General features: G+C 42.6%; 1 protein-coding gene across 1 annotated transcript in view; it reads right to left on the reverse strand.

The window, feature by feature from the left end:
* Window positions 1-17,946, reverse strand: part of inppl1a (inositol polyphosphate phosphatase-like 1a) — a 231,278-nt gene that overhangs the window by 81,000 nt on the left and 132,332 nt on the right. The window contains exons 7-9 of the mRNA XM_060826353.1: window positions 15,972-16,061; window positions 4,674-4,787; window positions 897-1,047 (exon numbers count right to left, since the gene is read on the reverse strand). Of these exons, the coding sequence (XP_060682336.1) occupies window positions 897-1,047; window positions 4,674-4,787; window positions 15,972-16,061 (355 nt within the window). The remainder of the gene's footprint in view (window positions 1-896; window positions 1,048-4,673; window positions 4,788-15,971; window positions 16,062-17,946) is intronic.

Consider the following 17,946-nt stretch of genomic DNA (forward strand, 5'->3'; position numbering starts at 1 on the left):
TTGATGCAACACAGCACTAGTATCTCTCATTTTGCAACACAAACTTAGTGCAGGGAGAGGAGGTCTTACCCCATCCACGTTTTTGCAATTTTGCGACGAAAATTCAATAATTATTATGTTTACACTGCATCATTTGTATAAACTTCTTTCTATCCAAATGCAACTTGCCTGCCCTCAAGCCATTCAGAATTGTTACTAATTACAGACTACAAACATCAAAAAACTCGAGTGTCACTTAAACAGCAATTGAAATTCCCTCATCCAAAGCACAACAGACTGGAGTTGGAGGAGAAAACACAAACAGAAGCTTGAGAAGCATTAACAATGAAGGAAATAAACTATTGCCTCTGAAGAGGAATACAGAAAGAGCAGACACTGGAGTTATTGAACAAGACGTATCAGGAATCAGCTTGAAACAGTGAGAACAATTGGAACACTTTCCTCCTGTCTCCTCCCACTCCCCAATCCCTTCCTTAAAAAAAGGCTGCAGATGCTCGACATGCATGAACCAAGATTGTTTGATAAAGGCATGGACAGTGAAGGATAATTAGGGTATGATTGATTTAATGTCAAAACAGTTTTGAGATACTTAACACCTTCTTTCTGTAGTTAAACCTGAATAGCAAGGTGATACATTCCATCACCTGGACTCAGTCAACCTCAGAAAGCTGCTCCTGTCCTGGGATTGTACAATGGGGACAGTGTAAGGAGAGCTTTACTCTGCATCTAGCCCTGTGCTGTCCCTGTCCTGGGAGTATGTGATGGGAATGTTACATCACACAACAAACATTTATTACACTGCTCACTACAGCAATTTCAAGAAATAGAACTGCCTTAGTACACTTAGATCCAAACATGACCCAAATCATCCAGCACAATAGTGCACTTGTCCTTACTCTTATCATGTGTAAATGTATTCCAGTCTTCCTGTGGATCCTTGGATTTCTTCTGCACCACCAGCTTTCCTCCCTCCACATCCACACTGAGTAAATATTTCTGTGATTTACCAATCTTTGTTAAATCAGTCAGGTTCACATCCAGTTTCACCTGAGGAACAAAAAAAAGTGTTTGATGATTGTATCAATTACAACTGATGTTATTGTAGCTTTTTTCATTCATCCTTTACATATCAGCTTTACTTTAGTGGGGGACATGAGTCAAATGGTCATGGATTCAAATCTCACTCTGCAGACCGAAGCACCTAACTCAGGCTTACATTCCCAGTGCAGTACTGAAGGAATACCGTACTGCCAGAGGTGCCAATTCTTTGATCAAATTTCTGCCCTCTTAGGTAATAGTAAATTTCATAGGCATTATTTCAAAGAAGAGTCACTGGAGTTCTCCCTTTTCTAGGGCAATACGTATGAACAGACATGACTAAAACCAAATGTTCTGGTCATTATCTCATTGCTCCACTACAAACAGTTGTCAATCTCCTGCACTGCAGCACTGACTATACTTCAAATACAATTCATTACTCCTAAAGTGCATTGGAAAGCCCAAGGCTGTGACAAGTGCTATATTAACACACATTTTGTTTTTATACCTGCAAGCTGGTTTGCTTTATTTCACACAGTAGACACACTATCACCCGGTTAGTTTCCAGAGATGTGAGCTGCAAATGTGTTGCTGGTCAAAGCACAGCAGGCCAGGCAGCATCTCAGGAATAGAGAGTTCGACGTTTCGAGCATAAGCCCTTCATCAGGAATCAGAGATGTGAAATGAATCTGAGCAATAACAGGAATTCAAGCATATAAAGTCCACACTTGCTCCTCCACCTCTGACCAGTAGTGAGATAAGCTGCCATTATCATTTTCCTAAACTTCTTACTGCAAAGAACTCAAATTAATCAGTAGAAATTAATCTTGTCTGTTTGCCATGCTGAATTCTGTTCCTCAGCTGAAAGTATATGATAACAACCAGCTCTATATGGAGACACCTTGGTTAGCCAACACATAACCCACCTCTGAAAGCATTTTACATTGACAGAGATCATATTCAGATCACTATGTTTGTATCAGCTCTTCGAATTACCCAAGTCTCTCATTTCCTTGGGCTTTTGTCCTTGTACCAATCCTTACCTTACTGCTCCTTTTCTTTTTAATACTTAGCATTGTACCTGCCTTCCACAGCCCTTTCAGGAAGTAGATCCTGATCATAGTTTGCTTGCTACATGCAAAAGAGATTATCTTACCTCCCCTCAGATGCTTTTGGCAATTATCTTCAATCCACACCAGAGACACATCAATTCCCATTCCCCGCAACCCACTGTAATTCAGCCCTTCAAATCTGCCTCACCATTCCATAGAATCGTGGCTGATCTGCCCCAGACCTCAGGTACCCTTTGTGTCATCTCAGCATCGTTGCCAACTCCCCTAAATCTCAGAAATCTAAGACCAAGGGTCACAGTCTCAGGGTACAAGGTTGATCATTTAGGACTGAGATGAAGCAGCATTCTTTCATTCCAAGGGGATAGTGAACCATTGGAATTCCCAACCACTGAAGATGTAGTGGGCAAGTCACTGAATAATATTCACGGTGGAAAAGATATAGACTGTAGGGAAATAGATGGTGACATCTTGCGAAATGTCCATATTACAGAGGAGGAAGTGCTGGATGTCTTGAAACGGGTAAAGGTGGATAAATCCCCAGGACCTGATCAGGTGTACCCTAGAACTCTTTGGGAAGCTAGAGAAGTGATTGCTGTGCCTCTTGCTGAGATATTTGTATCATCAATAGTCACAGGTGAGGTGCTGGAAGACTGGAGGTTGGCTAACGTGGTGCCACTGTTTAAGAAGGGTGGTAAGGACAAGCCAGGGATCTATAGACCAATGAGCCTGACGTCGGTGGTGGGCAATATGTTAGAGGGAATCCTGAGGGACAGGATGTACATGTATTTGGAAAGGCAAGGACTGATTAGGGATAGTCAGCATGGATTTGTGCGTGTGAAATCATGTCTCTCAAACTTGATTGAGTTTTTTGAAGTAACAAAGAGGATTGATGAGAACAGAGTGGTAGATGTGATCTATTTGGACTTCAGTAAGGCCTTCGACAAAATTCCCCACGGGAGACTGATTAGCAAGGTTAGATCTCACGAGTACAGGGAGAACTAGACATTTGGATACAGAAATGGCTCAAAGGTAGAAAACAAAGGGTGGTGGTGGAGGGTTGTTTTTCAGACTGGAGGCCTGTGACCAGTGGAGTGCCACAGGGATTGGTGCTGGGTCCTCTACTTTTCATCATTTACATAAATGATTTGGATGTGAGCATAAGAGGTACAGTTAGTAAGTTTGCAAACGACACCAAAATTGGAGGTGCAGTGGACAGTGAAGAGGGTTTCCTCAGATTACACCAGGATCTTGAGCAGATGGGCCAATGGGCTGAGAAGTGGCAGATGGAGTTTAATTCAGATAAATGCGAGATGCTGCATTTTGGAAAAGCAAATCTTAACAGGACATGTAAACTTAATGGAAAGGTCCTAGGGAGTGTTGCTGAACAAAGAGACCTTGGAGTGCAGGTTCATAGCTCCTTGAAAGTGGAGTCGCAGGTAGAAAGGATAGTGAAGGCGGCATTTGGTATGCTTTCCTTCATTGGTCAGAGTATTGAGTACAGCATTTGGGAGGTCATGTTGCAGCTGTAAAGGACATTGGTTAGGCCACTGTTGGAATATTACTTGCAATTCTGGTTTCCTTCCTATCAGAAACATATTGTGAAACTTGAAAGGGTTCAGAAACAATTTACAATAGGCAAAGTCTTTTCCCTGCGGCGGGGGAGTCCAGAACTAGAGGGCATAGGTTGAAGGTGAGAAGGGAACTTTTTCACACAGAGGGTGGTATGTGTACGGAATGAGCTGCCAGAGGAAGTGGAGGCTGGTACAATTGCAACATTTAAGAGGCATTTAGATGGGTATATGAATAGGAAGGGTTTGGAGGGATATGGGCCGGGTGCTGGCAGGTGGGACTAGATTTGGTTGGGATACCTGGTCGGCATGGACAGGTTGGACCGAAGGGTCTGTTTCCATGCTGTATATCTCTATGACTCTAAGAGAAGTCTTTGTACTTTAGAGGCATCAAGGGTTATGGGAAGGAAACAGGAATATGATATTGAGGATCAGCCTCAATTATACCGAATAAGGAGCAGGCCTGAATTACCTACTCCTGCTCTTAGTTTCGCTGCTTCTATTTGCATCCACTCAAGACAAAGTCTCACATTTGGAGCATGAAAATGCATCTTCACTCTACCTGTTCTTAACAATAACAGTTCTGGACTATCAATATAACTAAAATCTCTCATTTGAATCACAAAGCTACCAATTTTAACAAAAAATCCTGGAAATGGATACTGCTGGACCTGTTGAGCACTGCTTTCTCTACCAGATTTCCACCATCCACAGAATTTTACTTTGTCACTCAATCTGGTGAATTAAAAGCTTGACAGATATCAGGTCAACAAATCTAGCAGATCTCCGCACTCTACAATGCTTTGACAGCTTTCTCAAAGTGTACTGCCCAGTATTGGACCAAGCATACTATCTGATTCATTACCATGTTAAACAATCCTGTAAATTTCTCATCAGACTAAATTATATTTCTGGGCATGCAGGATGGGGAATTAGCACTGGCTATCCCAGGGGTGAAAGACACGTCAGCTCCCAAGTAAAGACAGGTCATTACCTCAAATGCTTGCACTGGAATACTCTTCGCCTTGCGAGGTGCTGTGTGAGAAAACATCGAAGACTGCGATGTGAAGCTGGGGCAGGAACTCATCTCCTGTAGTGCTTTCAATGCCTGAAGATTATAAAGTCAATGTACACAAGATTGGCATACTTCACATTTTTATTTAATGCTGATAACTTTAAAGGCTTGAAAGAGGTTCACAATGAATCTGAAGGAAATTAGCAAATTAAATAAAGAGTGAAATATGGGTTTTAAAAATCAGGCAACAAGAGCACTTCTACCTACCATAGCAGAGTGACATCAGAAACAAATATTTTTTTTAGTGACTCTTTCGATTAGCCACAGGGTTTAAATCAGGAGATGTTATTACAGCTGAATATAAGTCAATAAATTAATCTATAAAGTGTTTAAATCCTAATGAATTAAATAAAAGTCAGAAATGGCTGGGCAGGCAATGTGTTGCAGCTGTAAAAGGGTGGGGGAGCTCAAAAATAGGGACATATTTTTAAGATGAGAGGAGAAAAATATAAAAAGAACACAAGGAGCAATTTTTGTTTTACACAGTGTGGTTTGTATGTGGAATGAATTGCTAGAGAAAGTGGTAGATACTGGTACAGGTGCAACGTTTAAAAAACATTTGAATAAGTATTGAATAGGAAAGGTTTGGAGGGATATGGGCCAAACATCAAGCAGGTGGGACTAAATTAGTATGAGAACATGGTCAGCGCGGGTTAGTTCAACTGAAAGATTTTTCTCTATCCTGTATGACTGCTGGGGCGGGGATGTATAATACATGGTCACTATGCTTCAGGAAGCAGCTACAGGCCTAACAGTAATTAAAACTTTGGTCTGTGATCAATAATGAGAGGGTAATGACAGAGAGGGACAGGTATGGGAATTCATATTTAGCTCTAAAGGAGCCTCAGCCAATACCCATGCTCAAGGTACAAGGGGTTCTTGCTCTATGTTTGGATGAAGATGCAGACTTCAGAAAGGATGAGCAAACAGAATACAGAGTGATAGTGCAAAGTGCTGTTCAAGTTATAGGGGATTCTATTATTAAGGGATTGGATTCTGATCTCCGCAAAGACAGTCTTGAAGGCTGTGTTGCCTAATTGACACCAAGCTCAGGACATCCTCTCTAGTTTAGAAAGAAATGAGGAGGATGGGGGAGAGAATCTAATTTTTGTGGTCCATGTAGGTACAAACAACATTGGTAGGACTAAGAATGAGATTTATTGAGGGATTGCGAGCACCTTGGAGCCAAATTATAAAGCAGAACCACAAAGATAATGATTCCCAGATTACCACCTGAGCCAAGTGTAAATGATCACAGGATTAAAAAGTTTCAAGGGGCAAATGTGTGGCTCGAAGAATGGCATGGGAAAAATGGATTCTGATCCCTAGGCACTAGGTACCAGCACTGAAGAAAAACCTGATCATTGGAACATGCTTCATTTGAACTACAGTGAGACCAGTGTACTGGTGAATCTTATAATTGGGGTTGTAGACAGGAATTTCCTGAATGGAGAAAGGGGTTCAATTGAAGGGAAATTTAAAGATTAAACCTAAATGAGAAATGCAGGGCAGTGAAGAGGCAAATGATAATCCAAGTGTGGCAGGAACTTTATTTTGTTTAAACGGATCATGTTAGGTTATGTCAAAACCTTGCTTTGTTATTTGTGTTAAGATTCAGGTGAGGTTCAAGGTAAGGTTCTATTGTTCAAATATAGTTTCTTCGTTTTGTGTACAACTTAAGTCCTTATATGATGGTAAATTTGCGACCTTTTGTGAATATGTTTTAGTGACTAACCACAATGGTAACTGACTGAAAAATTAAACATATGATCTATCAAGCCAAGTTTCATTCTGAGGCCTGACTTACCTGGTATTATCAGCTGGGATCATAATTACATCATGGTATACATTAATGGTCTGGACCTTGAGGATCATTTGCAGATATGAAACTTGAAAGAGTTGTCAAGTATTAGGAAGATAGTGGTGAACTTCAAAAGGACAAAGATAGATTGGTGCAATGTGCAGACAAGGGGCAAATGAAATTTAATTCAGAGAAGTGTGAGATGATGCATTTCAGTGGGAAGAAAATGGAGATACCACAAAAATTATACCTCTGAAAGGTCTGCAGGTGCAGAAGGATCTGGGTGCATTTGTGCATCAAAGGCAGCAGGTGAGGGTGATCAATCAAACCAATAGCATCCTGAGCTTGATCAAAGGTACAGATTACCAAATCAATTAAGTTTTTTAAGCATGTATAAAACATGGGTTTGACCTCAGCAGATACAATTGGTCAGTGGCATCCTTTTCTGCTGCAGCCATTCTCTCGTCTACATGAAACTGAGGCCCTCTCATTCCTGGAACCATCGAGTAAATCGTCTATGAACACTGCCGAAGACATTCTTGCTCAAGTGCAAAACGAATAGCGCACAACTAACCAACACCAACTCTAATTAGTATTATTTTATGGTTTAGCAGTTTTGTGCTTTCAACTTCATGCTTCTATTTATAAAACTAATGACAACTTTATGCATTTAAAAAAAAACCCTTCTCAACTTGCCCAGCCACCTTCAAAGGTTTGCATATACTCTGAAAATGTATAACATACTTTTTATCTCTCATTCTGACTAAGTTACTTGTTTTTCACATTCTGCATTAGATTCTATTTTCATACTTCTGCCCATTTCATCAGATTATATTTATCCAGAATCTGTAATAATCATCTTTATTTTCACAAATGACACAATATTTTTAGCTGCATATTTTGATATTATTTCCTATCTGCTCAAGTACAGATTATTAATATATATATCATAAATTGCAGTTGTCTCAGTACTAACCCCTGGGGATATCAGTCTACACTTTCCTCCAGTCTAGAAAGATGTTTATCACTGCTCTCCGTTCCTTAGCCAAATTTATTTGTACACTTCATGCCATGGGCTTTAGTTAGTATCTTTAATTAGTCCAACTAGTTCATTAATATTCTTTCAGAGGGGACCCTAACAACCTCACTTCACCTGCACTGACCTATGATTCCAGTCACACAACAAATGTGGACAGCCCTTAACATCCCCTCCAAATGACATAGCAACATATCTAACAAAAGGTTCAACAATACCTATTGAATGGCAACTCCAGCAATAATAACCAGTCTTGTGAAAATAAATCTAAAATAAATAATCAAGTAACACATTGCAATTAACAGAAGAAACTCCCAACTATTACATCCTGTTTTATTCACCCATCCAAAGATCATGAAGCCTGACTTCCTCCTCTTCCTCCCCAGGGGAAAGCCATTGTGGTCAGGTCTCTGGCACTGAGTCTGGCTCTGTGGCTCAGGAGAGAAAAGGGGAGAACAGAAAAGCGCTAGTGGTAGGAGATTCAACAGTAAGAGGAACGGGCAGGAGATTCTGTGGTCGCAAATGAGACTCCCAGAAGCTATGTTGCCTTTCAGGTGCCAGGGTCCAGGATGTCTCTGATCGAGAATACCAGGTTCGGGGGGGGGGGGGGGCGATGTTGAGCAGTCAGAAGTCGTAGTGCACATTGGTTCACCAATGACATAACCAGGAAATGGAATGAGAATCTAAAAAAGTGATTTCAGAGAGTTCGGTTAGAAGCTAAAAAGCAGGAAGTACAGAATAGTAATTTCAGTATTACTACTGGTGTCACCTGCTAGTGAGGTGAAGAACAGGGAGTGAGTGCAGCTAAACATGTGGCTATGGGGCTGGTGTAGGAGGAAGGTCTTTACATATGTAGATCATTGAGGTACTTTCTGAGCAAGGTGGGACCTAGGCATGATGGGAGCGTTGCCCTTAAACTGGAGGGGCACTAATGTCCTGGGATGGAGATTTGCTAGTGCACTTTGGGAGGGTTTAAACTAGTTTGACAGGGGGGTGGGACCCAGAGCTACAGATCGGAGGAGAGGGTAGTTGTTAGATGGGCAAAAATGGAATGCAGAGAGTCACGAAGGATACAAAGTTGACAGGGCAAAGGATAGATGAAAATGTGCCTGTTTCAGTGCAAGGAGTGTCAGGAATAAGTGTGATCAGCTTAGAGCATGGATCAGTACTTGGACCTATGTTGTTGTAGCTATAACGGAGACATAGATTTCACAGGGGCAGGAACGGTTGCTACATGTTCTCGGGTTTAGATCTTTTAAAAAGAACAGGGACAGGGGTAAGAGAGAAGGGGAAGTAGCACTGTTAATCAGAGAGTGCATCAGATTTGCAGGAAAAGAGGTTATTGAGGAAGGTTTGTCTACCGAGTATAGGTGGAAGTCAGTAACAGGAAAGGATTAGTCTCTTTATTGGGTATTTTCTATAGAACTCCCAATAGCAGCAGAGAGGTGAAAGAACTGATTGGACAGCAGATCTTGCAACAGTGCAGATGTAACAGAGATGGTATTATAGATGATTTCATCTTCCCCAATATTGATTGGAACCTCCTCAGCGCAGATGGCCTGGATGGAGCTGATTTTGTGAGGCGTGTTCAGGAGGGATTCCTTACTAAATGTATAGATAGGCTGACGAGGGGGTAGATAATATTGGATTTGGAGATAGGCAACGAGCCAGGTCAGGTGTCAGATCTCTCGGTAGGACAGCATTTCAGTGACAGTGACCACAACTACTTCACCTTTACCATAGCCATGGAGGGGGATAAGAGCATACAATATGGGAAGGTATTTAATTGGGGGAGGGGAAATTATACTGCTATTAGACAGGGGCTGTGGAATATAAGTTGGGAACAATTGTTCTACGGGAAAGGCACAACAGAAATGTGGAGGCTGTTTAAGGAGCACTTGTTGTGAGTGTTGAATAACTTCATCCCACTGAGACAGGCAAGGAATGGTAAAGGTGAAGGAGCCTTGGATGATGAGAGCAAAGGAGTTTCCCATCAAAAGGAAGAAAGCTTACTTAAGGTTGAGGAAGCAAGGATCTGGCACAGCTTTAGAGGATTACAGGATAGCTAGGAAAGAACTCAAAAATGGACTGAGGAGAGCTAAGAGGGGGCATGAAAAAACCTTGGCAGGAAGGATTTGGGAAACCCAAAGGCGTTCTATACATACGTGAGGAATCAGAAAATGATCAGAGAGAGGGTAGGGCTGACCAGGGATAGCGGAGGGAACTTGTACCTAGAGTCTAAAGAGGTAGGGGAGGCCCTAAATGAGTATTTTTGCTTCAGTATTCACTAGAGAGAGGGACTTTATTGATAGTGAGAACACCATGGACCAGGTTAATAGACTTGAACAGATAGATGTTAAGGAAGTGGATGTGCTGGAAATTCTGGGAAGCCTCAAGGTAGATAAGTCCCCAGGGCCAGACCAGATCTATCCAAGGTTACTATGGGAAGCAAGTAGTGAGATTGCTACGTCTCTGATTATGATCTTTGCTACTTCACTCTCCATGGGAGTAGATTAGATTAGATTACTGACAGTGTGGAAACAGGCCCTTCGGCCCAACAAGTCCACACTGACCCTCCGAAGACAAACCCACCCAGACCCATTCCTCTACATTTACCTAACACTACGGGCAATTTAGCATGGCCAATTCACCTAACCTGCATATTTTTGGACTGTGGGAGGAAACCGGAGCACCCGGAGGAACCCACGCAGACACTGGGAGAATGTGCAAACTCCACACAGACAGTCGCCTGAGGCAGGAATTGAACCTGGGTCTCTGGCGCTGTGAGGCAGCAGTGCTAACCACTGTGCCACCGTGCCGCCCACCAGTAGTACCGGATAGTTGGAGGGAGGCGAATGTTGTTCCTCTGTCCAAGAAAGGCAATAGGGAAATCTCTGGGAATTACGGACCTGTCAGTCTTATGTCTGTGGTTTAAAAAAAAGATACTGGAAAGGATTCTCAGAGTTAGGATTTTTGACCATTTGTAAACATGTAGTTTGATTAAAGATAGCCAGTAGGCTTTGAAAGGGATAGGTCATGCCTCACAAGCCATACTGAATTCTTTGAAGACATTATGAGATATGTTGAAGAAGGTTGAGCAGTGGATGTAGTGTATATGGATTTCAGTGAAGCATTTGATCAAGTTCCCCATGGTAGGCTCATTCAGAAAGTTAAGAGGTATAGGATACCGGGAACGTCAGCTGCCTGACTTCAGAATTGGCTGACCGAAAGAAGATAGAAAGTGGTGGTGAATGGAATGTATTCCACCTGGAGGATCGGTGACTAGCGGTGTCCTGTAAGAATCTGTTCTTGGGCTACTGCTCTTAGTTTTTATAAATGACTTGGATGAAGAAGTGAGAGGGTGGGTTAGTAAGTTTGCCGATGACACGAAGGTCAGTGGTGTTGTAGATAGTGTCAAGGGCTGATGCAACACAACATTGACAGGACGCAGAGCTGGGCTGAGAAGTGGCAGATGGAGTTCAACCTGGACAACTGCTAGGTGATTCATTTTGGAAGATCAAATTTGAATGCTGAAAACAGGGTGAAAGATAGGATTCTTGACAGTGTGGAGAAACAGTGGGATCTTGGAGTCCATGTTCATAGATCCCTCAAAATTGCCACCCAATTTGATAGGGTTGTTAAGAAGGCAAATGGTGTTTTGGCTTTCATTAACAGGGGGATTGAGTTTACGAGCCGAGAGGCTTTGCTGCAGCTTAGACCACACTTGGAATATTGTGTCCAGTTCTGGTCGCCTCATTATACGAAGGATGTAGATGCTTTAGAGATGGTGCAGAGGTGGTTTACCAGGATGCTGCCTAGACTGGAGGGCTTGTCTTATGAAGAGAGGTTCAGTGAGCCCAGGCTTTTCACACTGGAGGGAAGGCAACAGAGAAGTGACTTGATCGAGGTGTACAAGGTAATGAAAGTAATAGAGTAGAGAGCCAGAGATTTTTCCCCCAGGGCAGAAATGGCCGTCGCAATGGGTCACAATTTTAAAGGTGATGGGAGGAAGGTATAGGGGAAATGTCAGAGGTACGTTCTTTACTCAGGGTAGTGGGTGCGTGGAATGCACTGCCAACGGTGGTAGATAATCAGATATATAAGGGACATTTCAATGACTGCTGGACAAGCAGATGGACGGCAATAAATTGAGGGGTGTGTAGGTTAGGTTGATCTTAGATTAAGCTAAATACTTGGCACAACATTGTGGGCCGAAGGGCCTATGCTGTACTATTCTATGATTCTTGCACGCCAGGGCTGCATGGTAAGTTGATGTGCTAAAAGTTTTCCCACCAGCAATGGTCCAATATCATTGGTCTTAAGTTGTCAGGTTTATCTGTTACTCCTGTTTCTGAACAAAGGTATAACATTCACAATCCTCCAGTGCTCTGGTACCATCCCAACTGGATCGAGTAATGCAGTTTCTTACTGGAATAGCCTTTCAACAGCAAATGGTTCAAGGTTCAAGAATGCAGCTCACCACAACCTTCTCAAAGGCAACAAATTCTGCCCCAGCCAGAGATGCCCAGTGCCATGCAAGAAGAAAAGATACACAAGGAGGACTGAAATATTGTTGCTCAAAGAACTATGCACCTGAACCCCCAGGTGCCTAAGTTCAATATCACTACCCAAGGCCCTTAAGTGTATAAATCCTGCCCTTGTACGCTTTACCAAACTAAAATACCTTGCATTTCTGACTACCAAGTTCATTATTTTTTGCATTCCAAATTAAATTCCAAGTTCACACGTGCACAATTTCTAGCCTTTCTTCCCTCCACAGCAAACGCTGCATCTAGACTGGGAAAACTTCCAATGGTTTACTTTAGTTTTTTATGGAGCATGGTCTTCGCAGGTAAAGCCATTTGTTGCCCAACGCCAACTGCATTTGAACAGAGTTGTTTACTGGACCATTTCAGAGGGCGATTGTGTGTTAATCACATCATTGTAGGTCTGAAGTCCCAGACCAGATGATTTCCTTCCCAAAAAGACATGTGAACCCAAGAATGAGCCTGGCAAACTTTATTACTGGCCCAGAAACCATTCAACTTCACCATCTTCCTACACACCACCTTATTAATCACCACCCAATGACTGATTTTCTATCCTAATCATAAGACCATAACACTTTGGAAGGGAGGAAGGCCATTCAGCCCAAACCTACTCAATGAGATTATGGTTGATCTGAAAATCCTCAACGTCACTTTCCTGCCTTTTCACCATAACCCTCAATTACCTTACTGATTAAAAATCTGTCTATTCCAACCTTGGATATTCTTAATAACCAAGCCTCAACAGTCCTCTATGGTAAAGATTTCCACAAATTCATTATCCTCAGAGAGGAAATTCCTCATCTCCATTTCAAATGTGCAACTACTCCGAGATCATGCTCTGAGATTGTGACTCTGAGAAAAGTGATGTGATTGAAGGCAGATAAATCCCCAGGGCCTGATAATCTACATCTCAGAATACTTAAGGAAGTGGCTCTAGAAATAGTGAATGCATTGATGGTCATTGTCCAGGATTCTTCAGACTCTGCAACAGTCCCTGCAATTGGAAGGTAGCTAATATCACTCCAATATTCAAAAAAAAGAGGTAGAGAGAAACCAGGGAATTATAGGTAATGGGGAAAATTCATAAATTCATTATCAAGGACCTTAGAGCGGAGGATTTAGAAAGCAGAGGCAGGATTACCCAGAGCCAGCATGGATTTATGAAGGGAAAATCGTGTTTGACAAATCCATTGGAATTCTATGAAGATGTAACAAATAGAGTTGACAAGGGTTAGCCAGTCGATGTGATATATTGGACTTTCAGAAAGCATTTGACAAAGTCCCGCATAAGAGATTATTGTGCAAAATTAAAGCACGCAATTGGGAAGAGAGCATGGAGATGGATAGAAAACTGGTTGGCAGAGAGGAAACAAGAACTAGGAATTAATGGGTCCTTTTCAGATTGGCAGACAGTAACTAGTGGGAATGCCATGGGGATCAGTGCTGGGACTCCAGCTATTCACAATACATATTAATAATTGGAATGAGGGAACAAAATGTAACATCTCAAATTTGCAGATGATACCAAGTTGGTTGGGAGGGTGAACTGTGATGAGGATGCAGAGTTACTTAAGCATGATCTGGGCAGGTTGGGTGAGTGGTTGTAAATTGACAGACTTGGGGACTGTGCAGCATGACTTGGGTATCTTTGTGCCCCAGTCGCAGAAGGTAAGCATACAGGCGCAGCAGGTGGTCAAGAAGGCAAATGTATGTTGGCCTTTACTGAGAGAGGTTTTGAGTACAGAAGCAGAGAAGCAGGGTCATGGTGAGGCTACTCCTAGAACAGTGTGTGCAGTTTTGGTCTCCTTTTCTGAGGAAGGATGCTCTTGCTCTCGAGGAAGTGCAGCAAAGGTTTACCAGGCTGACTCTGGAGATGGTGGGACTGACAGATGGGGAGAGATTGACTAGGTTAGGACTGTTTTTGCTGGAGCTCAGACGAATGGGGGTTGGAGGTTTTGGGGGGGGGGGGGGGGGGGGGGGGGGAGGAAAGAGCGGATCTCTTAGAGACTTATAAAATTCTAACAGGACTAGAGAGGGTAGATGCAAGGAGGAGGTTCCTGATGGTGGGTGTGTATAGAACCAGGGGTTACAGTCTGAGGATTCGGGGTACACCACTTGGGATGGAGATAAGGAGACAATTCTTCACCCAAAGGGTTGCGAGCCTGTGGAATTCATTACCAATGGAAGTATTTGATGCCAAAGCATGGAATGTATTCAAGAGGCAGCTAGATATAACTCGTGGGGTGATTAGGATCAAAGGTTATGGAGAGAAAGCAGGATTAGGCTATTGAGTTGCACAATTAGCCTTGATCATAAATCAAAGGACTGAATGGCCTCTTCCTGCTCCTATCCTCTATATTTCCGTTCCCTCTGATCCTAGTCTCCCTGGCAAGGGGCAACAACCCTATCAAGTCCCCTATGAATCTGATGTTTCAATAAGATCTCCTTTCAATCTTCTAAACTCCAATGGGTACTAGCCCTACCTCCTTAAACACTCCAAGAATATCTTTTCATACCCAGGATCAACCTAGAGAACCTTCTCTGGACTGTTTCCAATGCCAGAAGATCTTTCCTTACGCTATGGACTCAAAACTGTTCACAGCATTCCAGCTGTAGAATGACTAGTACCTTATAGAACTTTAACAAAACCTCCCTATTTTTATACTCCATTCCCAGTGAAATAAAGGTCACCAGTTCATTTGCCTTCCTTATTACCCTCTGAACTTGGATGCGAGTGTTTTTACGATGCAGGATGAGGACTCCCAAATCCCTCAGGTTTCTGCAGCCTTTCTCCATTTTAATAAAATTCAGCTTCATTATTCTTCCTGTCAAAGTACATAATCTCACTTTTCCCCACATTATATTCCATCTGTCAAGTTTTTGATCACTCCCCTAACTTGTCTACATCTCTCTGCAGACTGCGTTACTCTCACCACTTGCCTTCCTCACATGTTCGCATTGCCTGCAAAACTGGCAATAGTGTATTCACTTCCATGATCAGAGTCATTCATAGTGAATAATTGTGGCCCTTGCACTGATCCCTGTGACACACCACTAGTTACAGACAGCAATCCCTTTACTTTCTATTAGTTAGTCAATCAATCTTTTCTCCTCTATTCAATATTTTAGTACTTAAGCTCAATATCATAGTTGCCCTGAAAGCAGAAGTGCTTTAAGATGGAAAGTGCTTTTTTGATCACTCAACCGTATCCACTGCACTCACAAAGTCTTGTCACATCTCTGTTTAAGTGCCCAACCAACTTCATCCTTCCTTTGCTAACTGCTTTATTATTTACAGCCATAGAGTCATTACAGCACAGGTGGTGGTCATTTGGGGCAGAGTTCTGCCAGCGCTCTGTAGAGCAGATAGTCTGTAGTCAGTCTCATTCTCCTAGCTCCATCGAAGTATAAAATATATGGCAGCAGAATTTAAATTATCAATGACAGTAAGAAAATACAGGCTTTAAGGCTGATCAATGCCTATCATCCCCTTCAGATGGGCAAGTTCATGTACTATTTTCCTCAATCATCAGTAAAGCCCCACATAGCAAGGTTGACATTTCTTACTTCCTCCTGTGAAAGATTAAAAACTTTGATAACTATTTTTGTTCTGATGAATAAGATAATACAACGAAGCATGTAATCATCGTATACAGCCACAATGTTCAATGTTAAAGCAGCGTGAGCAAATTATTTGGGGAGTAGACAGTGATAAATGAGCAAGAGAGCTTCTACTTGCAAAGAAAAACATAACAGGCACAAACTGTAAACTTCTTGGGTTGCAATAACAAAAACCATTCATTACACACACAAGGACAATGGCCCCTCACCTTGCGCTCCATAGACGACAGGAGGTCCTTCAGGACAGAAAGCTTCACAACTAGATTTTCCAACTCCTGATCGCCACCCTGACTGCTGGCCTGCAAAAAAAACACATGTCACTTCCATCAGCACAGCAAAATCTAGCTGAGGAAGAAAGAAACAATTGGACTGTATCTAATATCAGAGAAAGACTGTCATACAGACAGATTGATTGTCTCCTAAGACAATAATGAACACTGAGCGTTGGGAAAGTGGAATTGGAGCCAATGATCAGCCACAATCACACTGAATTTACTGACAGAGTTGCTGGGCTAAATGGTCTACTCCTGCTCTCATGTTCCTTCATATGGAAATAAGAAACATACAGATACCCATTTAAAGCTGAGGATGAGGAAGAATTTCATCTTTGGGGCCCATTAGTCTGGGCAATTCTGTTTAACAAAAAACAGGAGGTTATCTTCTATTCACTTAAGGATATTGGTGGCATTTATTGCCTGTCCATAATTGGCTTTGAGGTAGTTGTAAGCAGCCTTCTTAAAACATTTCAGTCTAAATGCTGTAGGTAAAGCCACAATGTCTTTAGGGAGGGAATTCCAGGATTTTGACCAATTGATATTGAAGGGATGGCAACGTATTTCCAAATCAGGATAGTGAGTGGCTTGGAGAGGAACTTGCAGGAGGTGGTCTTCCCATGTATCTGCTGTCCTTGTCCTTCTAGATAGAAGTGGTTGTGGGTTTTGAAGGTGCTGTTGAAGCAACTTTGGTTAATTTCTGCAATGCATCTTGTAGATGGTACAAACTGTTGCCACTGAGCATTGGTGGTGGAAGGAGTGGATGCTTGTTGACGTGGTGCCAATCAAGTGGGCTGTTTTATCCTGGACAGTGCCAAGCTTAAGTGCTTTTGCATCTGCACCCATTCAAGGAAGTATGCTCGAAACGTCGAATTCCCTATTCCTGAGATGCTGCCTGGCCTGCTGTGCTTTGACCAGCAACACATTTTCAGCTGTGATCTCCAGCATCTGCAGATCTCATTTTTTACTCGAATATTTTAACACACTCCTGACTGGTGCCTGGTAGACATTACACAGGTTGTGAGGAGACAGGTGGTGAACTAATCACACCATATTCCTAGTTTCTAACCTGGTCTTGCAGCCACTGTATTTATGTGACAGGTCCAGGTTCTGGTCAATGGTAACCCTCTCCCAAATGTTGATAGCGAGGGATTTGGTGATAGCTACATCTTTGTATGACAAGGGACGACGGTTAGGTTAGAATCGTAGAAACCCTACTGTGTGGACCGGGGGCGGGGGGGGGATGGGGGGGCTTTTGAGTCTGCACTGACCCATCCAAAGAGCACCCAACTCAGACCCACTTTTCCACCCCATCCCTGTAACCTCACATTTATCATGGCTAATTAACTTAACTTACACATTCTTGGACACCACTGACAATTCAACATAGCCAATCCATCTAATCTGCACATCATTAGACTGTGGGAAGAAACCGGAGCAGCCGATGGAAATCCATGCAAACAAAGGGAGAATGTGCAAACTCCACACAGACAATTACCTAAGGCTGAAATCAAACCAAAGTCCCTGAGGAACTTCTGCAGATATGCCCTGCAGCTGAGATGACTGACCGCCAACAGCCACAAACATTTTGTTCTGTACCAGGTATGGCTCTCACCATCACACAGCTTGCCCCGATACCCACAGATTCCAGTTTTGCAAAGTTCCCTGATGCTACACTCGTTCAAATGTGGCCTTCAATTTCAGTGGCTATCACTCTCAAATTGGCCTCCAGCAGGGTTACTATTGAGCAGATGCTGGTTCACAGCAGTGTCGATGAGACCTTCCATCACTTCACTGATGACTGAGAGTAGATTGATGGGGCAATAACTGACCAGGTTGGATTTGTCCTGCTTTGTGTACACAGGACATACCTGGGCAATTTTCCACATTGTTGAGTGCATGCCACTGTTGT

Source organism: Hemiscyllium ocellatum, chromosome 6, assembly GCF_020745735.1.
Source record: "Hemiscyllium ocellatum isolate sHemOce1 chromosome 6, sHemOce1.pat.X.cur, whole genome shotgun sequence".
In the NCBI taxonomy this organism is placed as follows: domain Eukaryota; kingdom Metazoa; phylum Chordata; class Chondrichthyes; order Orectolobiformes; family Hemiscylliidae; genus Hemiscyllium; species Hemiscyllium ocellatum.